General features: G+C 44.0%; 1 protein-coding gene across 1 annotated transcript in view; it reads left to right on the forward strand.

Annotated features, from left to right (window-relative positions):
* The window catches only part of LOC148525218 (uncharacterized), a 241,905-nt gene that overhangs the window by 98,677 nt on the left and 117,637 nt on the right, over window positions 1-25,591 (forward strand). Inside the window, exon 10 of the mRNA XM_088471028.1 lies at window positions 15,863-16,228. Within this exon, the coding sequence (XP_088327154.1) occupies window positions 15,863-16,228 (366 nt within the window). The remainder of the gene's footprint in view (window positions 1-15,862; window positions 16,229-25,591) is intronic.

Genomic DNA, 25,591 nt, shown 5'->3' on the forward strand with positions numbered 1-25,591 from the left:
ATATATAGATATATATATATATAGATTGTACAGAACACACTACACAGTGTGCAGCAACACACATCTATAGCAATAGGCAAGTCACACTACACACTACACAATCACAATACAAATAAGCAGGACACACTAGAGAAAGTACACAACATAAACACCTTAGCAATGCATAGGTATCACTAGAGCATACTTGACTACACTCCCGAAATTGTCGGGAGCCTCCCAAAAATAGTGTGTCACTCCTGCCCCCCTAGAAGAGTGTGCAAGTCTCCCAGCTGTTACTACACAGCCGCACCCCCCGCCAGTGACCATTCTCACCTTGCATAGGTGGACGGTCCGGTGGGAACTGATTATGCGATTCATGCAGAATCGCATCATTGTGGCCCTGCTCCCGCCTACACATTGCCGTAATCTCAGCATTGTGAAGTGAAGGTGAGGCCTCGATGATGTGAACCTGTGGTCACACCCACCCCCGCCCACAAAACCGCGTCACTCCCCCCCTTACTAGGCCAAGCTGTCTCTCTCCCAGAAGAGGCAGCCAGATTGTCGGCAAGTCTGTCCTAGAGTGTACAGCACGCATACACATATACTGTATAACAAGGCAAAGGTCACACTACAAAATCACATAACAATGCAAAGGTCCTAGTGTACAATACATATAAACATATATAACAATATACAGATCACACTAGACAATACACATGTATCACCCAGCACACATACACATATATAACAAAGAATATATCATACTAGTGCATAAAATAAGCTTTACATGTATAACAACATACCTACATCAATACACAGACCTCACTATATACAGTATACCTAATGCCTCAATTCTAACACCACCACCCCCCCAAACCCACACTCTCCTCTTGGAGAAGGATCTTTCAGCTGCAGCCACTGGGCAGGCTGAAAGAGGTAACAGGTCCCTCAGCTGGGAGGTGGAGGAGCAGCCATGAGACAAGATGGACAAGACACTGTGTAGTGCTCACAGTGGGAGGGAGTCAGGTCACTGAGGGCTGCAGGACAACATTGCTGGCTACTAAGACTGATGCAGACAGGACAGGCTGTCTGTCACAGCAGCAGGGATCTCCCCTGTTGCACCCTCAGTATGTGTCTAACGGTAACCTCTAATGTGGCCACTGTGTGCTTCACCTATTGCCAATTGGCTAGTGAGCAATTTCACTGTTGCTAGGACTCTGCATACAAATACTTTCTTTCTCAACTTGAACTGTCTCTCTCCGCCTGCCTGGTCTGCAGGTTTTCATAGGAGAGGACCCGTCCCACACCATCCTGTGCTGAGGCCACTCCCCCTCCTGTGCTAAATGGCTGACAGGCATGCCTGTCTTTAATCTCTGCTGTTGATTGGACTAGAAATCACAAGCAGCAAGCAGTAATGTATACAGCCTATTATTTTTCATCCGCTGCACTTCTGACACAGACAGTGTCCAGGACACATGCTGTGCAGCATCACCCGGCCTCCCCCTCCATCCCAGCTCCCGTGATCACGGCCCACTAAGCCCTGCCTCCTCACTGAAAGGGGCATGGCCTCGGAGCAGTAGGGCCCACCGGGGAATTACCCAGCTCCCCGCTGGGCCAGTTCAAGCCTGGAGAGCACTAACAGTGCATGGTTTCCATTTTTCCTAGTAGGTGCACAGGTGTATTTATTACTGACTGACACATTTTAAAACATCTACAGGTGGAGCTAATTATTTCACTTGTGATTCTGTGAGGAGACCTATAAACATACAGTTAAGCTGGCCACACACTAGACCAACTTACATCCCACCAGCCAACTTGTTGATTGGTTGGAATGAAAATCTGGTAAGGGATTAAAGCAAATGACAATCAGCAATTTGCTCCCAAACGCCGGAAAATGGACAAAAACGGTTGTTTGAACAAATTGTTTAGATCAAACATTTAACAAACTTGTCTGAACTACTATTTTCATCTGTTTTCTGGCATTTAGGAGCAAGTTGCTGATCATCATTTATTCCCATATGTTACCAGATTTTCATTCCAACCAATCAACAAGTTGGCTGGTTGGACAGATAATCTTGAAGCTGGGCATCCACTACACAATTCTCTGTCAGATATCTGTCCAATCTGGCTGGTTGGAATGAAAACCTGGTAATGTATGGGAGTAAATGACAATCATCAATTTGCTCACAAACACTGGAAAATAGCTAAAAATAGTTGTTTAGACAAATTGGTTAAAACTAGGGGTGTGCACCGGCCACTTTTCGTGTTTTGTGTTTTGGTTTTGGATCTGGATCTTTCTTCGTGTTTTGGATCTGGATTGGTTTTGCCAAAACCACCCTTCCGTGTTTTGGGTTCTGGGTTTTGTGTTTTGGATCTGTATTTTTTTGAAAAAAAGCATAAAAACAGCTAAAATCACAGAATTTGTAGGTTTTTCTGCTCCTATGCTATTATTAACCTCAATAACCTTAATTTCCACTCATTTCCAGTCTATTCTGAATACCTCACACCTCACAATAGTGTTTTTATGTCCAAAAGGTTGCACCGAGGTAGCTGGATGACTATGCTAAGCGACACGAGTGGGCGGCACAAACACGTGACCCATCTAGGCGTGAAACTGCAGTGGCAGACAGGATGGCATTGAAAAACTAGGCCCCAAACTGTACATAATGCAAAGAAAAAAAAGAGGTGCAAGATGGAATTGTCCTTGGGCCCTCCCACCCACCCTTATGTTGTATAAACAGGACATGCACACTTTAACAAACCAATCATTTCAGCGCCAGGGTCTGCCACACAACTGTGGCTGAAATGATTGGTTCGTTTGGGCCCCCACAAAACAAGCTGGCAATTAATCTGTCCCTGCACAAACTGGCTCTACGGAGGCAAGATGTCATCCTCATCCTCCTCATCCACCGATTCCTCACCCTCTTCAGTGTGTACATCCTCATCCTCACAGAGTATTAATTCGTCCCTGCTGGAACCACAGGTCCCTCTGTACGTTCTGGAGGCTGGTCTCCCTGGAAGAGTTGATAATTCATTTTATGAACATCATCTTCTCCACATTTTGTGGAAGCAACCTCCTACGCCTTTCGCTGACAAGGTTCCCGGCTGCACTAAACACTCTTTCGGAGTACACACTGGAGGGGGGGGCAACTCAGGTAAAATAGAGCCAGTTTGTACAGGGACCTCCAAATTGCTTCTTTTTCCTGCCAGTACAGGTACGGACTGTCTGACATGCCTACTTGGATGCTGTCACCGATGTAATCCTTTAACAGACAGACGCACGCTTGTCGCTGCTGCTTTGAGGATTCAAGTGCGGCTACAGCCCACACAATTCACAAAGACAGAAAAAAAAAAAGAATATTTTTATTGTTTGTGGAGCACACTTTGAGGGTTACACCACCCTTTAACAGACAGACGCACGCTTGTCGCTGCTGCTTTGAGGATGCAAGTGCGGCTACAGCCCACACAATTCACAAAGACAGAAAAAAGAAGAAGAATATTTTTATTGTTTGTGTAGCACACTTTGAGGGTGTCACCACCCTTTAACAGACAGACGCACGCTTGTCGCTGCTGCTTTAAGGATGCAGGTGCGGCTACAGCCCACACATTTCACAAAGACCGAAAAAAAAAGAACAATATTTTAATTGTTTGTGTAGCACACTTTGAGGGTGTCACCACCCTTTAACAGACAGACGCACGCTTGTCGCTGCTGCTTTAAGGATGCAGGTGCGGCTACAGCCCACACAATTCACAAAGACAGAAAAAAGAAGAATATTTTTATTGTTTGTGTAGCACACTTTGGGGGTGTCACCACCCTTTAACAGACAGACGCACGCTTGTCGCTGCTGCTTTGAGGATGCAAGTGCGGCTACATCGCACACAAGTCACAAACACATTAAAAAAATAGTTTTTTATTTTTTGGAGCACTTTGAGAGTTACACCACCCTTTAACAGACAGACGCACGCTTGTCGCTGCTGCTTTAAGGATGCAGGTGCGGCTACAGCCCACACATTTCACAAAGACAGAAAAAAAAGAACAATATTTTTATTGTTTGTGTAGCACACTTTGAGGGTGTCACCACCCTTTAACAGACAGACGCACGCTTGTCGCTGCTGCTTTGAGGATGCAAGTGCGGCTACAGCCCACACAATTCACAAAGACAGAAAAAAGAAGAAGAATATTTTTATTGTTTGTGTAGCACACTTTGAGGGTGTCACCACCCTTTAACAGACAGACGCACGCTTGTCGCTGCTGCTTTAAGGATGCAGGTGCGGCTACAGCCCACACATTTCACAAAGACCGAAAAAAAAAGAACAATATTTTAATTGTTTGTGTAGCACACTTTGAGGGTGTCACCACCCTTTAACAGACAGACGCACGCTTGTCGCTGCTGCTTTAAGGATGCAGGTGCGGCTACAGCCCACACAATTCACAAAGACAGAAAAAAGAAGAATATTTTTATTGTTTGTGTAGCACACTTTGGGGGTGTCACCACCCTTTAACAGACAGACGCACGCTTGTCGCTGCTGCTTTGAGGATGCAAGTGCGGCTACATCGCACACAAGTCACAAACACATTAAAAAAATAGTTTTTTATTTTTTGGAGCACTTTGAGAGTTACACCACCCTTTAACAGACAGACGCACGCTTGTCGCTGCTGCTTTAAGGATGCAGGTGCGGCTACAGCCCACACATTTCACAAAGACAGAAAAAAAAGAACAATATTTTTATTGTTTGTGTAGCACACTTTGAGGGTGTCACCACCCTTTAACAGACAGACGCACGCTTGTCGCTGCTGCTTTGAGGATGCAAGTGCGGCTACATCGCACACAAATCACAAACACATTAAAAAAATAGTTTTTTATTTTTTGGAGCACTTTGAGAGTTACACCACCCTTTAACAGACAGACGCACGCTTGTCGCTGCTGCTTTAAGGATGCAGGTGCGGCTACAGCCCACACATTTCACAAAGACCGAAAAAAAAAGAACAATATTTTAATTGTTTGTGTAGCACACTGTGAGGGTGTCACCACCCTTTAACAGACAGACGCACGCTTGTCGCTGCTGCTTTAAGGATGCAGGTGCGGCTACAGCCCACACAATTCACAAAGACAGAAAAAAGAAGAAGAATATTTTTATTGTTTGTGTAGCACACTTTGAGGGTGTCACCACCCTTTAACAGACAGACGCACGCTTGTCGCTGCTGCTTTGAGGATGCAAGTGTGGCTACAGCCCACACAATTCACAAAGACCGAAAAAAAAAGAAGAATATTTTTATTGTTTGTGTAGCACACTTTGAGGGTGTCACCACCCTTTAACAGACAGATGCACGCTTGTCGCTGCTGCTTTAAGGATGCAGGTGCGGCTACAGCCCACACATTTCACAAAGACAGAAAAAAAAAGAACAATATTTTAATTGTTTGTGTAGCACACTTTGAGGGTGTCACCACCCTTTAACAGACAGACGCACGCTTGTCGCTGCTGCTTTGAGGATGCAGGTGGAATCTAGACGGGATTTGGAACCGAGGACACACTACCTCCATCAATTGTCTAAATCCCACTGCACTAATGTCGGATACCGGACGCACGTCTAACACCAACATAGCAGTCAAGGCCTCAGTTATACGTTTTGCTTCAGGATGACTGCTGTCGTACTTCATCCTCATCGCTAGGGACTGTTGGAGGGTCAATTGTTTAGTAAAAGTAGTGATGTTCCTACTTCCTCTCTGGGATGATGAACAACTCCCAGCAGCAGCAACAGCACTAGGAGGAAGTGGTTCTTGATCTTTCCCTATTTTATTTTTATCGGAGAAAGTTTGGTCCTCCATTTATGTTATATTGATATATATACGTGCGGCTAAAGCGCACACAAACACAGAAAATATTTTTTTATTTTTGCTGGAGAGTAGTGCACTTTGTGGGTTACACCACCCTTTAAGAAATGAGCCAGCCGGCTCTTTACTTATGGGACACAGGCGCACGCTTGGCGCTGCTCCTTTGTTGATGCACGTGCAGCCACAGTGCACACAAGTCACAAACACAGAAAATATATATTTTTTTGGTTTGGAGTGTACTTTGGGGGTTACAGCACCCTTTAACGGTCAAGCCAGCCGGCCCTTTACTTATGACACAGGCGCACGCTTGGCACTACTTTGTTGATGCACGTGCGGCTACTGCGCACACAATTCACAAACACAGAAAATAATTTTTTTTTTGGTTTGGACTGGAGTGTACTTTCGGGGGTTACAGCACCCTTTAACGGTCAAGCCAGCCGGCCCTTTACTTATGACACAGGCGCACACTTCGCACTACTTTGTTGATGCACGTGCGGCTACTGCGCACACAATTCACAAACACAGAAAATATTTTTTTTTTTGGTTTGGACTGGAGTGTACTTTGGGGGTTACAGCACCCTTTAACGGTCAAGCCAGCCGGCCCTTTACTTATGACACAGGCGCACGCTTGGCACTACTTTGTTGATGCACGTGCGGCTACTGCGCACACAATTCACAAACACAGAAAATAATTTTTTTTTTGGTTTGGACTGGAGTGTACTTTTGGGGGTTACAGCACCCTTTAACGGTCAAGCCAGCCGGCCCTTTACTTATGACACAGGCGCACACTTCGCACTACTTTGTTGATGCACGTGCGGCTACTGCGCACACAATTCACAAACACAGAAAATAATTTTTTTTTTGGTTTGGACTGGAGTGTACTTTGGGGGTTACAGCACCCTTTAACGGTCAAGCCAGCCGGCCCTTTACTTATGACACAGGCGCACGCTTGGCACTACTTTGTTGATGCACGTGCGGCTACTGCGCACACAATTCACAAACACAGAAAATAATTTTTTTTTTGGTTTGGACTGGACTGTACTTTCGGGGGTTACAGCACCCTTTAACGGTCAAGCCAGCCAGCCCTTTACTTATGACACAGGCGCACGCTTGGCACTACTTTGTTGATGCACGTGCGGCTACTGCGCACACAATTCACAAACACAGAAAATAATTTTTTTTTTGGTTTGGACTGGAGTGTACTTTGGGGGTTACAGCACCCTTTAACGGTCAAGCCAGCCGGCCCTTTACTTATGACACAGGCGCACGCTTGGCACTACTTTGTTGATGCACGTGCGGCTACCGCGCACACAATTCACAAACACAGAAAATAATTTTTTTTTTGGTTTGGACTGGAGTGTACTTTCGGGGGTTACAGCACCCTTAACGGTCAAGCCAGCCGGCCCTTTACTTATGTCACAGGCGCACGCTTGGCACTACTTTGTTGATGCACGTGCGGCTACTGCGCACACAATTCACAAACACAGAAAATAATTTTTTTTTTGGTTTGGACTGGAGTGTACTTTCGGGGGTTACAGCAGCCTTAACGGTCAAGCCAGCCGGCCCTTTACTTATGACATAGGCGCACGCTTGGCACTACTTTGTTGATGCACGTGCGGCTACTGCGCACACAATTCACAAACACAGAAAATATTTTTTTTTTTGGTTTGGACTGGAGTGTACTTTCGGGGGTTACAGCACCCTTAACGGTCAAGCCAGCCGGCCCTTTACTTATGACACAGGCGCACGCTTGGCACTACTTTGTTGATGCACGTGCGGCTACTGCGCACACAATTCACAAACACAGAAAATATATTTTTTTTTTAGCACTTGGGGGGAGCACCCCTGATGGACAGAGCACCCCCTGGACAACACTACAGCACCCCTTTAGGACTGGGACACTGCACAGGACTTTGGAGTGGACACAGCCCATATGGAGAACTGACTGCACAACACAGTCCAGCCAGCCCCTATGGACTTTGAAGTAGGGGACACAGCCCCTATTAACAACAGCAGCACAGCACAACACAGCCAGCCCCTATGGACTTTGAAGTAGTGGACAACAGCAGCACTACACTACACTACACTACACAGCCCTAACTCCCACCCTCCCTCTTCACTGTCCACAGCCGAGTGAGAAAATGGCGCCGACGCGGGTACCTTATATAGGATCCAAAACCCGCGAGACTCGGAAGGCGGGATGATGACGTTTTGCCTCGATTTCAGATCCGAGTCAGGCGGGAAAAGTCGAGCCTGATTCGGATCGGACTCGGATCGGGGGGGCTCGGGGGGGTTCGGATTTCAGAAATCCGAACCCGCTCACCCCTAGTTAAAACACACAAATTTAACCAATTCGAACAATATTTTTTTGTCCTTTTTTCAGTGTTTAAAACCATATGATTGACTGTCATTTGCTCCCATACATTACCAGGTTTTCATTCCAACCAGCCAGATTGGTCAGATATCTGACAGAAAATTGTATAGTGGATGGCCAGCTTTAGATGTGTGGCCAGCTTTACTGCTTCCTGAGGAATGAGTTTGGGAAACATTGGTTTACCTTGTAGATCAATAAAAAAATAATTGTTAATTGGTTATTGGCATATTCTATGTGTTCCCACATTCCTAGCCATGGCAGTAAATTAATAAATTAACTGCTTTCTTAGTTGTTGCCTTTTAGATAAAAATAAATGGCTGTAATGGCAAAATCGGCCCAGGTTATCTGGTACCTAAAAAATGTGTGCCGGACCATTTTTGCCGGATTTGGATTTGGTTCTAATTCGTCGTCTGGCTTTAAATTTGGATTTGGATTTTTTACAAAAATGTACAAAAAAGCTAAAATCACATAAATTGGGCTTTTTTTTCTTCCTAGAGTGTTATTAACCTAAAAAACATTAATTTCCAGTCATTTACAGTCAATTTAGACCACTTCACAGCTTATAATATTGTTTTCACCATTATTGGCCAAAGGTTGTAGTGAGCTGACTGGTTACCAAGCTTCAGAGCAGCGGCACGGACACCACAGTTTAAAGCATATCTATGACACATTGCCACACAGCAGTGGCAGATATGAAAGGTAGTGCAAGATGGAATTGTCCTTTGGCCCTCCCACCCACCTTTAAGTTGGATATTAAAAAGGACATACAAACTTTAACAAACCAAACATTTCAGCGACAGGGACTGCCACTTTGTGGCTGAAGTGCTTGGTTTATTTGGGCCCCCACAAAAAAAGCTATCAATAGGATAAAGGCAACAGGTCTACAGTGGCAAGATGTCACCATCATTGCCATTGGGTCAGTTGTGAAGAAAGACACAGCATATGACTTAAACCTAGGGTTAAGCATGGTTGCTAAAATATAATGATCAGATTTCAAGATCTTGGCCACCCGTGGATCCTGGCAAAGCGAATAAAGGACTTGATCTATCAGTCCAGCATATTTCGTGGAATCACTTTGTTTAATCTCCTCCTTCAATTTCTCCAGCTGATTTTCCAAAAGCATAATCAGGGGAATCACCTTACTCAAGCTAGCAGTGTCAGCACTCACTTCACATGTGGCAACTTCAAATGGTTTGAGCACCTTGCACAAAACAGAAAGTACTCTCCACTGTGCTGGGCTAAGGTACATTCCCCCTCCTCTCCCAATGTCATGGCTTGTCGTATAGCAATGGATGGCTTTTTGCTGCTCCTCCATCCGCTGAAGCATATAAAGGGTGGAGTTCCACCTCATTACCACTTCTTGCTTCAGTTGATGGCAGGGCAAATTAAACTGCTCTTGCAGGTGCTGCAATCTTCTGCTTGCAATTGCTGAATGCTGAAAATGACCTGAATTTTTTCAGGCCACAGACAGCATCTCCTGCATGCTCCTGTCATTTTTTTAAAAACCCTGCACCACTAAGTTGATTGTGTGAGCAAAACAGGGGATGTGTTGGAATTCACCCAGCTGTAATGCTTTCACAATATTTGTAGTGTTGTCAGAAATCACAAATCCCGTGGAGAGTCCAAGTGGGGTAAGCCATGTTTCTGTGACATCTCTTAGTTTTTCTAAGAGTTTGTCAGCGGTATGCCTCTTATTGAATACGGTGATGCACAGAGTTGCCTTCCTCTGAATGAGCTGGTGTTATTTGTTAGATACTGCTTCTGATGCTGCTGAAGGCGATTTACTCACCCAGTGGGCCGTCACAGTCATGTAATCTTTAGTTTGCCCACTACCGCTTGTCCACATATATGTGGTTAAGTGGACAGTGGGTACAATAGCATTTTGCAGGCCAATAAATAGGCTCTGTTTAACGTCCTGGTACTGCCGAGGAATGGCTTTTCAGGTAAAATGAAACTGAGATGGAATTTGGTACCGGGGACACAGGACCTCAATTAACTCTGCAAATCCCACTGCATTATTTGTGGATATTGGACGCAGATCTAATACTAGCATAGCCGTCATGGCGTCAGTGATCCACTGTGCGACAGGATGAGAGCTGTCATTCTTGCTTCCCCTTGCAAGAGATTCTTTAACAGTCAATTGTTTTTTTTGGTAAACTACTACTAGTAGTCATCCTGGTCCACTTCTGGGATGAAGATCCACCCCCAGCAGCAGCAGCAGGCATAGCACTCAAAGATTCAGTTTCTTCTGAGGTGTGCTGGAAAGTGGAGGAGTCACCGTGACTTAACATTAACAAATTGGATGCTGGACTACCACTGATCATTCCTGAGGATATTGAGGATGAAGGTGTTGTCGGCGGAGATTGCAGGTGCTGGGATTTAGTAGAGAGAAGGCACCTAGCTAATGCTGGACTGCTTGTTGTTATTTTTTTAGCAGTAGTTTCTGATGTTATCAAACACCTGTCATGAGCTTGCTGCAGATGACGTAATAGCGTGGAGGTTCCTAGATGCTTAACGTCCCTACCTCTACTAACTGTGGTCCCAAAACGGCTACAAATGGCTTGACAAACGTTGTCAGGGTTTGGGTAAAAATAATTCCACACAAAAGATGTGGCTTTGTTGGTTCTATTCCCAGGCATGGCAATGGCCTTCTTATCTTGGCCAAGAGCTGCTTCACTCTGGTGCCTGACTTATACAAACAATATCCTCATCCTCAACATCCTCATTAGTGCCAGGGTCAGCTGCACATATATTCCCCTCATCCTCTTGCAATTCCACGTTGGCATCCTCAATTTCTATGTCCTTGGCAATACTGCTCATCCCCACAAATACAGATGGAACAAAAACTGTGGAGGGTGGCTTCTCTGAAAGGCCAGGCTTACACATAGCAATACCACTCGTGGACCCACTTAGACTCTCCTCAGGAATTTCTGATATTTGAAATACTGCCTTATTAGTTTTACATTTTTTTACACTTCTTCTATAGTCAAATTGAAAGGTCTCTTATTGTCATGAGAGGCACAAGATGGCTCACTGACAGTTGCAGAACCACCACTCAGAAATAAAGGTTAATGCCTGAGCCTTTCCTTGCCACTATGTGTGGTGAATGGTAAGTTGCCAATTTTCTGTTTTTCTGCACTAGTAGTAGTCTTTAGAGATTTTTTTTGTCTTTACCCCTGTGAAATCTAGATTTCTTTTATTTCAGATACCCTAATTTTTTAAAGCCTCTATGCCCTTGAGCATCAGCTTTAGATAATAGTGATGGACTTCCAGCAGCTGCAGTGCTAGCATTTGCTTGCTGCTTCTGCTCTCCTCTCAGTTCGTTGTCGTGATCCATATTAATTTATCACTGTGAACTGGAGTCACGGAGCTGGTATACTATACACACAGTGGGCTTATGCCCAGTAAAGTCACAGAGCTTGTATATAGTTATACACACAGTGGGCTAAAGCCCAATCACGGAGCTTGTATACACACAGTGGGCTTATACCCAGTAAAGTCACGGAGCTTGTATATAGTTATACACACAGTGGGCTTATGCCCGTTCACGGAGCTAGTATACACACAGTGGGCCTATGCCCAGTAAAGTTGGCTTATGCCCAGTCATGGAGCTTGTATACACAGTGGGCTTATTCCCAGTAAAGTCACAGAGTTATATGCCCAGTCACGGAGCTTTTATATAGCCCAGTCATCGAACACACACAGTGGGCTTATGCCAGGTAAAATCACGGAGGTTATTTATTTATATCACAGTCAGAGGGCTAAAGCCCTTGAAAGTCCAGCAGCAAGAAGTTGGAAGAACTAGTATTAATACTAACTAGTAACTAATACATTTGTCCTCTGTCTCACTGTCTCACTCTCTGCGAAATGGAGCCGAGTGCCGGGCGCCACACCTTTTATAGAAGCGGAACGTCACACCAGCCGGGTGACGTTCGGACTCGAAGTGGAATCCGAGTCAGGCGTGAACACCATAACTTGCGTTCAGATGGACTCGGATTCCACCTGTTCGGAGCGGTTCGGATTCCTCAAAATCCGAACTGCTCATCTCTACATAGAATATGCTTTTTCCCACGCCCATAACCACACCACTCTTCCTCTTCCCAAAATGTAATCTATTATTGCCTTCCTAAGATAGCGCTAGCAGAACATGTAAAGTTGCGGCAAAAATTCTGCTGCAATGCTAATATAAAATAAAATTCTACATGCAAAGACTTTGGGAAACCTTCACCAGATAGCAGTGTTATCACTAGAGATGTGCGAAGACCCCCTGTTTTGCTTTTGGTTTTGGATCTGTACTTGAAAAAAAAAAACTAAAAAAAAAACCCAGCAAAAATGTCGTAATTTTCTCCTGTTAGCGTGCAATCCAAAACCAGAGTTTGATTCTTAAATCTGAGTTCCGAACCGCGAAAAGACCAGAACTGGGAATCGGTTTGACTTGATACCCCAAAATGGTTCCGAACTTGGACTTGGAACCCCGAAATTCGGTTGTTGTCTGTTCTTAGAAACAGACCCCCACATATCTAATTATCACTTAACAGTGGCAACTTTCATGTTTATATCAAAAGTCAGTATTTTGTTGTTTATTAATAGAGCTATCTAAAAGTTTTTTAGTGTTGCCTTTTATGATTATGGCAAAGCGCAAGTAAATATACAGTATATATATATATATTATATATATATATATAGCACAGACGGTGTAATGGTTAGCATTACTGCCTTACAGCACTAAGGTCATTGGTTCGATTCCCACCATGGCCCTACCTGTGCAGAGTTTGTATATTCTCCCTGTGCTTTAGTGGGTTTCCTCCGGGTACTCCGGTTTCCTCCCACACTCCTAAAATATACTGGTAAGTTAATTGGCTTCCAACAGAAATTAACCCTAGTGTGTATGTGTGTGCACATGTGATAGGGAACATAGGGCCTGATTCAGACCCACTCGTGAGCGGCTGTCCGCTCGCAAGTGGGTTGATGTTCTGCACTGAGCATGCGCACAACGGAGGGAGCTCCGTCAGACGCGACGAGCGAAGGAAAGTCCTTAGCTCGTTGTGTCTGATCAAAGGGGGCGTGCTGTCGATGTTGATTGACAGCATGCCCCCTTTGGTGGGCATGCCGGGGGCGTGCCTCCCTGACGGGGGCGTTCCTAAGGGAACGCCTACCGTCAGATGCCGGCCCACTGACATCACTAGTGATGTCAGTGGGAGTGATTTTGGCTCTGATAGAGCCAAAATCACTCCGGGCCTTGCGGTTGAAAACCTCAACCGCAGGCTCCGGCTCGCAGTTTCGATGGTCGCGATGGTCAAGACCATCGCAGCCATCAAGCTGCACGCTCATATAGGCAGTGGGTGGTGACCCACAGCTATACGAGCGTCCAGGAGGACGCTCCATAGTTATGGAGGACGGCCCTCATTCAGAGCGTGCGCTCTGCTCAGAGCATCCGGCTCTGAATGAGGGCCATAGATTGTAAGCTCCACTGGGGCAGGGACTGATGTGAATGACCAAATATTCTCTGTAAAGCGCTGCGGAATATGTGTGTGCTATATAAATAACTGGTAATATAATAAAAATATATATATGTGCATCTAATGAAGGAGGCACTCAGAGACTTTCAAAGAAAAGTGTGTTTTAATGGTCAATGTTTTGGGGGCAGAACCTCCTTTCTCAAGACACTGACATACAAATGAAATAGTACACATAACAACCTTAAATACCTGAAAAACCCTGCAATCCCACCTCCTCGAGAGCCCGGGACACTACCCACACTTTCAGTAACCAAAGGAGCCACCGGAGAAAGTCTGCACCTACCCCATGACATCACCCAAAAGCGCCGCTGTCACACATGACAACTCTCTTAGCAGCCCAGGGGGATGTAGTTATGGCAACCAACCAAACATTGTGGAGCCTAGCACATGCACCCTGCTGCAGCTAGAAAACATATAAACAAACATAAAATGTACACATATAATAAACACAAGGCACATATATATGCACTACCTCGGATAGATATATAAGATAGACGTAAAATTCACTATATATAATATATATGGCAATGACAGATGAATAATTTAAACATCATGTCTATACTGTATGGCTCATAAAAAGCAGCATGAAGCAGTTTTCTATCAATAATATATGTACAATACATAATAAAAAAAGCAACATGACTCATTGAAAATAGCAAACACAAAATGAATAAAAGCTGAATACGTGAGCACCAGTACCACCCAGACTATTAAATAACTAGAAGCACATCATATGTCTATTTAAATAAAGTGGTATTATTGCTCCCAATCAGAAGTTTCTACAAAAGTCAGAAAAAAGGTAAGTGTTGAGATAACCTACAAAGAAGAAGCAATTGCAAAAGAATTAAAAAAAAAAACCCTAAACATTCATTCAGGCCCCTAGAGGCCACAGTATCAAGCAGAAAAAGCCACCTGGACTCGAGTTGCAATAATTTTTGTGTGTTCACCCATGTTTTGCAGCGAGAATAATGAAATCACACCTGTGTTTGCTTTTAGTATATTTCCGAGCTTTAAAAAATGGCCAAACACACCCATGAATGTAATTACGGACAAACATGATTCTTAGTAAATCTAGCCCTATGTGTCTCCCTGCTATAGTGTTACCCCCATAAATAGTTCAACTCATTGCTGTTTTGGGGGAAATAGGGGTAACCACACACCATTTTTTCCCCTGATTTTCCAATACCAGACCAGGCTGAGAGGTCTGGGCCTGGTTACTAATATTGTGGGGACCGCATGCAATTTTTTTTTTTCAAATGTAATTATTTTACTGCTACTAGCAGTGTCTAATCTAGGGGTTTTGGAGAATTGTTTTGGTAATACGTTATATTTTCTACTAGGCTTTTACTTATGGTAATAGTTCTTGATTAATGAAAACATTCAATAGGGTCATATAGTTTATTAAACTGCCATCCTGTCTGCCATTGCTGGGCCATTATGTTTCATAGATGTGCTGCAGTATATTCTTTCAAACTACCATATGTTTTTGCCGCTGCTCTGTCACTTAGTGTAGCCAGTCAGCTCGCTGCAGCCTTTGGCCAATATGGGTAAAAGCAATATTGTGAGCTGGGAGATGGTCAAAATTGACTGGAAATTACTGGAAATTAATTTTATTGATGTTCATAATACTATGGGAACAAAAACAGGTCCACATTTCATGAGTTTAGCAGTTTTATCAAATTTATAAGAAATCCAGATCCAAAAACAAAACATTTGAAGGTTGGTTTGGCACAACCAAAATCAACACAATGGGGTCCATGCACATATCTAGTCTGCACACATCTCTAATCTGAAGATGCCTTTGGTTCCCGCATGTAAACTCCAAAAACTTTTACTTTTTGTAGTTTGCTGAATACTAAGCAGCTCATCAGGCCCCCTCATAACGCATGGGCCTGTTACTTAAAACATGCCCAAACTAGCATTTCCGCATATATAATGAGCCCATTAGTGATGATTAATAGGCCCCTATGTTATTTTTCTGCTACTACATTCTGATTGAATTAGATATCTGCATCAGTGTAAGTATAATATTTTGCCTCTATTCTTATTCATTTGCAAGTTATACTGAAACGATCAAATAAGTATTCTAGACTTTCATTGGTGAATGCAATTTCACACAACTGTAAATATATCTGATATATTTATTTCTCCTGCAGCACATGATTGTGTCCCAGAGTGCTCTTGGTCACAGTGGTTTGATTTGAATGAGCCTACAGATGAAATCAATGGTGGAGATTATGAAATATATGATGAAATCAGGCTTTCAGGATATGAGATGTGTGAAAAGCCAGAGAACATTTCCTGCCGAGCAACGGAAAAGCCAGATAAATCACTAGAAGAGCTTGGACAGAATGTGATGTGTGATGTCTCATTTGGATTCATCTGTAGAAACAGTGACCAACCTGAGCTGAAGTCTATGTGTTACGACTATGAGATACAGGTGTACTGCTGTCGCCCACTCCCAGATTTCTGCTTATCTACAACTACCCAAACCGCCACAATTACAAAGTTCACACTTCCAAGTAAGTTAAAAACAAATGATCAAACATATTTTCCTGTGTAAGACTAAAAAAAATAATAGTATGCATGATATTCTGTAAAATCGGTAATGAAAATTCAAAATGTTTTCTAGGATGAGGTTTTATGTTTTATAAAGCAAAGATACAATGGGGTCTATTATTTAAGTCAGGATGATTACCTAAAAATGTAGAAAAACAGATGTCATCAAGGCAGCTGTGTTATACTCAACTCCCTGGTGATATTGGGTAGCAGTGGTAAGAGTGGTGGAGCGAGCACTGAACGTGTGAGCTCTTATGACTGATTCATACATGTGCAGTTGGGAGAATTGTATTTAAAAAAAGTAGACAATAGATTGGATAAACATGGCGGCGCAGTGGAAGGCTTCACCAGCCTTCCCCGCTCCATGTCCCGATCACGTGACATACTTCACGACCAGGTGATCCAGTATAGCCATTTGTGAGCTGTTATTGAATCCCCATCCTCTTGTTTATGTGGTTACTAAGTAACCGCTCATACGGAAGCTGTTAATATATTAGTTGTTATTCTATGTTATCCTGATCATGTGGCATACTACTCGACTGCGTGATCCGGGATAGCCACTTGTGAGCTGCCATTATGAGTATACAAAGTTTCCGGGTAGTGGTTATATCTCGGCTATATAATGTGGATGTTTTTTCTCGGTCACTTGATCTAATGTCCGATCACATGATGTGGGACATCCTATTATGAATTACTGTTATCATTATTAAATTACAGTTTTATCTCCGATTATATGTTGTTGTATAACATAACAAAACATGATCTTTTCCATAATCTTCATATTTCTGAATATATATATATATATATATATATATATATATATACTGTGTATATATATATATATATATATAAGAAAATAAACTTTGATAACAATTTGATCTTATTATGAAAACATACCATATGATTTATCAAGTGTACAAATATTAATAATATACATATAAACCCAACTGCACAACCTAAGTTCATAATTAGCATAACAGTCATACAAAAAGACACATCAAAAATTTATAATGCAGGTTTAAATGTTCAATCCCTATGTCAATCCGGACCTCCTACAAAATCCACTATATTACAAATATACATTCCCATTTGAATAAAAGAACTATAACCCACATATTTATGAAAATTCCAAATTGACATAAAGATTGACATAAAAGAAACAAAGAAACAAAGAAAGCCTGCCGATTTCATTATAGATGATCTTAATTAGTAGACCAACAAAGAGGATCCAAATTCTAATAATGTATACAAATGAGTCAACTCTCATAAACTAGGCTGGTTGTACAATAACAAATAATATCACAGAATTTAACTCTATAGTCTCATTTAGACCAACTGGATACAATGAATTAAACTGAAGTATCCAAAAGACTTCCTGTCGGCAGAGTTTATTAAACCTATCTCCACCTCTGGCTGTGTGGGGTATTGTTTCAATGCCCACAATGGAGAGACAGCTAGGGTTTTCATTATGAACCTGATTATAATGTTGCGGGATGCTATCATTTGTATATTTCTTTAGAATATTTTGTTTATGTTCCATAAATCATGTTCATAAAGACCTAGTGTTGCAGCCCACATAATGTAGGCCACATCTACAGGTAAGCACATAGACAATAAAACTTGTATCACAATTCATAAAACTCCTCAGAGTATACTTATCTTTTTTATGTTGGTATAAAAATATTAGTAGTCCTTCTATCCATGTGGGAACACATGTTAGATCTGGATTTATTCACATTTAAAAAAAAAAAAGATGGCCTTTGTATTAACCAATCTAAACCCCCCTCTCATTTGCCTTGCTTTTCTGTTTTTAGATGACTAGGTGACAGCATTGTTTTAATTAACCTATTCTTTCTGTATATGACCTAAAGAGTTAGAGGTTAGGAGATCCCCAAGTATATGATCTTGTTTTAGGATCTGATGACTACATTTCATAATTTTCTTAATATCTGCGGCTCAATTATTATATTTGCAAATAAATGCTAGATGTTTATTATTTTTATTATTAATTCTATTTTTATTATAATTTTGTAATGTTTTATATTGGAGTAATGTTTCTCTCTCCATCATTCTCACCTCAGTATAAGCTTGTTCTTAAAGGCATTCAACATATCTTGTGTCTGTACCGCAAAGGTTTCAAAGGGGCATATTCAATTGGGTGCGAGAAAAGCAGGTGCGGGATTTTTGCTATTCAATTATGTGTAGTTTTTTTTTTACATTTTTTGCGTGGCGGGAGGTTTTTATTCTCGCACCTCCAGAGCAAGTGTGATTTTTTTCTAAAATCGTTAATTTTAAGAAAAATCAGTGGGACTTGCTCTGGCACTCCAGCGGTACCCCACCTGAGGACTAATTAAGCAATTGAAAGTTTCCAATTAGCCTAATTAGTCCAAAATTACTTACCTTCTGCAGCACTGTCTTCTGCATCCAGCGTCGGAAGCCGGGTCTTCTGTAGCAGGGTGAGTATGTCAGTGTGTGTGAGTGTTTGTTAGTGTTTGTAAGTGTGTGTGTGTATGAGTGTTGTGTATGTGTGACCCCTGGTGTGTGTGACCCCCCAGTGTCTGTGTGCCCCCCGGAATGGGTGCTGGGAGAACTACATCTCCCAGCAACCCTTGCCCCTCCCACCAGCCCCTTGAGCCTCCCAGCAGCCCCCAGGACTCCCAGCAGCCCCCTGTTCAGTGAGAATATAGAGGGGAGGCCGCCGGGAGCTGCGGAGACCACCGGAGACCCCCGGCAGGTAAGTGCAGAATTTTTTTTTAATTACGCAGCGCTGGGTTTTCAGAGCTGAAAACCCCCCAACCACTTTTTTTAAATTGGATACCGCAGTTATCGGGAGCATGCATACCCACGGTAATCCAAAATTCGGTGTGAGGGGTGCAAGGTTTTTTCCTCGCTAAACCTTGCACCCAATTGAATATGCTCCAAAATGTGTACAATTGAGTTTAAGACGCATGACTTGACCTTTAGGGATGTTTTTCTTCCATGTACCATAATGTGAACTATCATAATGTAAATATGAATATGTATTTACATTTTTCACATAATTAGAGGTTGCAATTTTGTTGTCAGTAATATTGAGGGTCACCATGAAGTTAACAGTGGTGTTATAATAGCAATGAGTGAAAGATAAATTATAGGATTTAGAGTTGAGGGAAGTGACTAAAGAAGTGGCAGAGGATAGATCCCCACCCCAAATTAAAAAAAAGGTAATCTATAGAAAGGCTAAAGTAGACTAGAGAAGCACCCCACCCGCCACCCCACACATGGGCGTCTTCAAACTCGCCCATGTTTATGTTAGTGTAGCTGGGCGCAAATTTGATTCCCATGGCCGTCCACATCAACTGTAGATAGTATGTGCCTTGAAAGTGAAAATAATTGTGTGACAAAAAAAAATGGAACAAGAAGAAAGGACTGATGTGTGTCACTGAGGTAGTTATCCGAGAGCAACCATCTGCAAATTACATTACAACCTAATTGATGAGGATTGTGTGTGTAAAGTGCGGATACATCTAGAGTCAGGAATGCATATGAGTCCCTCCACTCAATGGATTGTATCTTATTTAAGGATAGAAATTAAATACAACACTCATCTGGTATTTAAAAGCTCCCCCACATCATGCAGAAATGCCTCCTCCCTTTGGTCCCACCAGTGGGAGCGCTACCGATGACATCACCATTGTGCACCCATCACCATGGTCACTGAACAAAGTGACTAAGAGCTACAATAAAGTTGATTCAAACAACTATAATACAAATAGCCTCCTCGAGGCAACAGGTAAGGGAAAAATATGGGCACTAAAAAACAAGCAAAGTCATGCAGAATTCATAGAGAATATATATGATATTGACATCATAACGTAATAGCACGTGGCATTATAAATAGTAAAATGTTGCCATCTAGTGACCAAAACAAGAATAATCACCGAAAAATGTTAACTGTCAATATTGAATCAATGATCAAAAATATGCAATAGAACAGAGGATGGGATTCATTGAGACCCTTTGGGGTAAGTGAGTCAAGATGGAAGATCCAACTTATCTCCCTTTGGAGCAATAGTTCACTGCAGTCCGCTCCTCTGGATAGCGAAGGAATGTGGTCCACTATTATGTGTCTCATAGAGGTCAGTGAGTGTCCCCTAGTGGCAAAATATGGCATTGTGTATTTTTATTTTAAATCCACCAAGATCTCTATCAGAAGATACAATATGCCAATTGGATCTAATAGATTTACACATGCAATGGCTCTTAACATAAAAATCCATAAAGTTAAAAATAATCTGCATAACCAACCAGCAATCCACCACTCTGCTGATAACCAGGATCCTGTCACATAAGTGGTTCAAGGGAAGGTGATGCACAAAGCTGCTGTCCTCCACCAACTCCTCTGTTATTACTCGTTCTAATGAGGGCTACATGTTGTGTAAAGCACCACTGCTCAGAGCTCTGGACTCACACTAACATCGAGCGCATTCCAACTAGGGATGTCCAGGCTCAGATACGTTTAAACTAGGGGTGAGCGGGTTCGGATTTCTGAAATCCGAACCCCCCCGAGCCCCCCCGATCCGAGTCCGATCCGAGTCAGGCTTGACTTTTCCCGCCTGACTCGGATCTGACATCGAGGCAAAACGTCATCATCCCGCCTTCCGAGTCTCGCGGGTTTTGGATCCTATATAAGGTACCCGCGTCGGCGCCATTTTCTCACTCGGCTGTGGACAGTGAAGAGGGAGGGTGGGAGTTAGTGCTGTGTAGTGTAGTGTAGTGTAGTGCTGCTGTTGTCCACTACTTCAAAGTCCATAGGGGCTGGCTGTGTTGTGCTGTGCTGCTGTTGTTAATAGGGGCTGTGTCCACTACTTCAAAGTCCATAGGGGCTGGCTGGACTGTGTTGTGCAGTCAGTTCCAAAGTCCTGTGCAGTGTCCCAGTCCTAAAGGGGTGCTGTAGTGTTGTCCAGGGGGTGCTCTGTCCATCAGGGGTGCTCCCCCCAAGTGCTAAAAAAATAATATATTTTCTGTGTTTGTGAATTGTGTGCGCAGTAGCCGCACGTGCATCAACAAAGTAGTGCCAAGCGTGCGCCTGTGTCATAAGTAAAGGGCCGGCTGGCTTGACCGTTAAGGGTGCTGTAACCCCCGAAAGTACACTCCAGTCCAAACCAAAAAAAAAATTATTTTCTGTGTTTGTGAATTGTGTGCGCAGTAGCCGCACGTGCATCAACAAAGTAGTGCCAAGCGTGCGCCTGTGTCATAAGTAAAGGGCCGGCTGGCTTGACCGTTAAGGGTGCTGTAACCCCCGAAAGTACACTCCAGTCCAAACCTAAAAAAAATTTATTTTCTGTGTTTGTGAATTGTGTGCGCAGTAGCCGCACGTGCATCAACAAAGTAGTGCCAAGCGTGCGCCTGTGTCATAAGTAAAGGGCCGGCTGGCTTGACCGTTAAGGGTGCTGTAACTCCCGAAAGTACACTCCAGTCCAAACCAAAAAAAAAATTATTTTCTGTGTTTGTGAATTGTGTGCGCAGTAGCCGCACGTGCATCAACAAAGTAGTGCCAAGCGTGCGCCTGTGTCATAAGTAAAGGGCCGGCTGGCTTGACCGTTAAGGGTGCTGTAACCCCCGAAAGTACACTCCAGTCCAAACCAAAAAAAAAATTATTTTCTGTGTTTGTGAATTGTGTGCGCAGTAGCCGCACGTGCATCAACAAAGTAGTGCCAAGCGTGCGCCTGTGTCATAAGTAAAGGGCCGGCTGGCTTGACCGTTAAGGGTGCTGTAACCCCCGAAAGTACACTCCAGTCCAAACCTAAAAAAAAATTATTTTCTGTGTTTGTGAATTGTGTGCGCAGTAGCCGCACGTGCATCAACAAAGTAGTGCCAAGCGTGCGCCTGTGTCATAAGTAAAGGGCCGGCTGGCTTGACCGTTAAAGGGTGCTGTAACCCCCGAAAGTACACTCCAGTCCAAACCAAAAAAAAATTATTTTCTGTGTTTGTGAATTGTGTGCGCAGTAGCCGCACGTGCATCAACAAAGTAGTGCCAAGAGTGCGCCTGTGTCATAAGTAAAGGGCCGGCTGGCTTGACCGTTAAAGGGTGCTGTAACCCACAAAGTACACTCCAGTCCGAACCAAAAAAAAATTTATTTTCTGTGTTTAGCCGCACGTATATATCAAATCGATATAACATAAATGGAGGACCAAACTTTCTCCGATAAAAATAAAATAGAGAAAGATCAAGAACCACTTCCTCCTAGTGCTGAAGCTGCTGCCACTAGTCATGACATAGACGATAACATGCCATCAACGTCGTCTGCCAAGGCCGATGCCCAATGTCATAGTAGAGGGCACATACAATCCCAAATGGCAAAGTTCAGGAAAATGACCTTGAAAAAGACATTTAAATCAGCTGAAGAGAAACGTAAACTTGCCAATATGCCATTTACGACACGGAGTGGCAAGGAACGGCTAAGGTCGATCCCTAGTATGTTCATGACTAGTGGTTCAGCTTCACATGACGATGGAAGCACTCCTCCCACTAAAAAAATCAAAAGAGTTAAGCTGGCAAAAGCACAGCGAAGAACTGTGCTTTCTAAGAAGATATCACAAATCCCCAAAGAGAGTCCAAGTGTGGTGGTAGTTGCGATGCCTGACCTTCCCAGCACTGGACGGGAAGAGGTGGCTCTTTCCACCATTTGCACGCCCCCTGCAAGTGCTGAAAGGAGCACCCACAGTCCACTTGCTGATATGCAAATTGAAGATGTCACTGTTGAAGTACAACAGGATGAGGATACTGGTGTAGCTGGCGCTGAGGAGGAAGTTGGCGAGGAGGATTCTGATGGTGATGTGGTTTGTTTAAATCAGGCTCCGGGGGAGACAGTTGTTGTCCGTGGGATGAAAAAGCCCATCACGGTCATGCCTGGGCAGAAGACCAAACATTCCACCTCTTTGGTCTGGCAATATTTCTATCCAAATCCGGACAACAACTGTCTTGCCATATGTACCATATGTAAAGGTGAAATAAGTAGGGGTAGGGACGTCAACCACCTAGGAACATCCTCCCTTATACGGCACCTGCAGCGCGTTCATAAAAAGTTACTGTCAAGTTCAGAAACTTTGGCTCAGACCGTAAGCAGTCCAGGGACACCTAAATCCCGTTGTCCTGTTGTATCCAAGCGCCTGCAAACCACACCGTCAACTCCCTCCTCGTCAATTTCCTCCTTAGTCAGGATCGGAAGTAGTCCTGCAGGCCATATCACTGGCATGACTGACTCTCCTATCCGGGATTCCTCCGGAGGATCCTGCATTGCTACGCCTACTGCTGCCGCTGCTGCTGTTGCTGCTGCTGCTGGGAGTCGTTCATCATCCCAGAGAGGAAGTAGGAACACCACTACTTTTACTAAACAATTGACCCTCCAACAGTCCTTAGCGAGGAGGATGAAGTACGACAGCAGTCATCCTGAAGCAAAACGTATAACTGAGGCCTTGACTGCTATGTTGGTGTTAGACGTGCGTCCGGTATCCGCCATTAGTGCAGTGGGATTTAGACAATTGATGGAGGTAGTGTGTCCCCGGTTCCAAATCCCGTCTAGATTCCACTTCACTAGGCAGGCGATACCGAGACTGTACAGAAACGTCAGAAAAAGTGTCCTCAGTGTCCTGAAAAATGCCGTTGTACACAATGTCCACTTAACCACGGACATGTGGACAAGTGGAACAGGGCAGACTAAGGACTATATGACTGTGACAGCCCACTGGGTAGATGTATCACCTTACGCAGCAACAGCAGCAGCGTCACCAGTAGCAGCATCTCAGAAACGCCAGCTCGTTACAAGGCAGGCTACGCTGTGTATCACCGGTTTCAGTAAGAGGCACACCGCCGACAACCTCTTAGAGAAACTGAGGGAAATCATCGCCCAGTGGCTTACCCCACTTAGACTCTCCTGGGGATTTGTGATATCTGACAACGCCACCAATATTGTGCGGGCATTACATCTGGGCAAATTCCAGCACGTCCCATGTTTTGCTCACACAATAAACTTGGTGGTGCAGAATTTTCTGAAAAGCGACAGGGGCGTGCAGGAGACGCTTTGGGTGGCCCGAAAAATTTCTGGCCACTTTCGCCATTCAGCGACTGCGTGCCGAAGACTGGAGCGCCAGCAAACACTCTTGAACCTGCCCCGCCATCACCTGAAGCAAGAGGTTGTGACGCGGTGGAACTCAACCCTCTATATGCTTCAGAGGATGGAGGAGCAGCAAAAGGCCATACAAGCCTATACATCCACCTATGACATAGGCAAAGGAGGGGGTATGCACCTGACTCAAGCGCAGTGGAGAATGATTTCCGTGTTGTGCAAGGTTCTTCAGCCCTTCGAACTTGCCACACGTGAAGTCAGTTCAGACACTGCCAGCTTGAGTCAGGTCATTCCCCTCATCAGGCTTTTGCAGAAGCAGCTGGAGAAAGTGAAGGAGGAGCTAAGACGGAGCGATTCCGCTCGGCATGTGGGACTTGTGGATGAAGCCCTTCATTCGCTTTGCCAGGATTCCAGGGTGGTCAATCTGTTGAAATCAGACCACTACATTTTGGCCACCGTGCTCGATCCTAGGTTTAAAGCCTATGTGGTGTCTCTCTTTCCGGCCGACACAAGCCTGCAGAGGTGCAAAGACCTGCTGGTGAACACACTGTCAGCTGAAGCGGAACGTGACACGTCAACGGCTCCTTCTTCATTTTCTCCCGCAACTGGGGCTGCCAGGAAAAAACTTAGGTATCCTAAGCAACCCGCTGGCGGTGATGCAGGGCAGGCAGGACCAAGTTTGGACATCTGGTCCGGACTGAAGGACCTGGCAACAATTTCTGACATGTCTACTGTCACTGCATATGATACTGTCACCATTGACAGAATGGTGGAGGATTACATCGGTGACAGCATCCAAGTAGGCATGTCAGACAGTCCATACCTGTACTGGCAGGAAAAAGAGGCAATTTGGAGGCCCCTGTACAAACTGGCTCTATTTTACCTGAGTTGCCCCCCCTCCAGTGTGTACTCCGAAAGAGTGTTTAGTGCAGCCGGGAACCTTGTCAGCGAAAGGCGTAGGAGGTTGCTTCCACAGAATGTGGAGAAGATGATGTTCATCAAAATGAATTATCAGCTCTTCCAGGGAGACCAGCCTCCAGAAGGTACAGAGGGACCTGTGGTGGTGGATTCAAGTGGGGACGAGTTAATACTTTGTGAGGATGAGGATGTACACACTGAAGAGGGTGAGGAATCGGTGGATGAGGAGGATGAGGATGACATCTTGCCTCCGTAGAGCCAGTTTGTGCAGGGACACATTAATTGCCAGCTTGTTTTGTG

Source organism: Taudactylus pleione, unplaced genomic scaffold (assembly GCF_031769625.1).
Source record: "Taudactylus pleione unplaced genomic scaffold, aTauple2 ptg000109l, whole genome shotgun sequence".
NCBI lineage: Eukaryota > Metazoa > Chordata > Amphibia > Anura > Myobatrachidae > Taudactylus > Taudactylus pleione.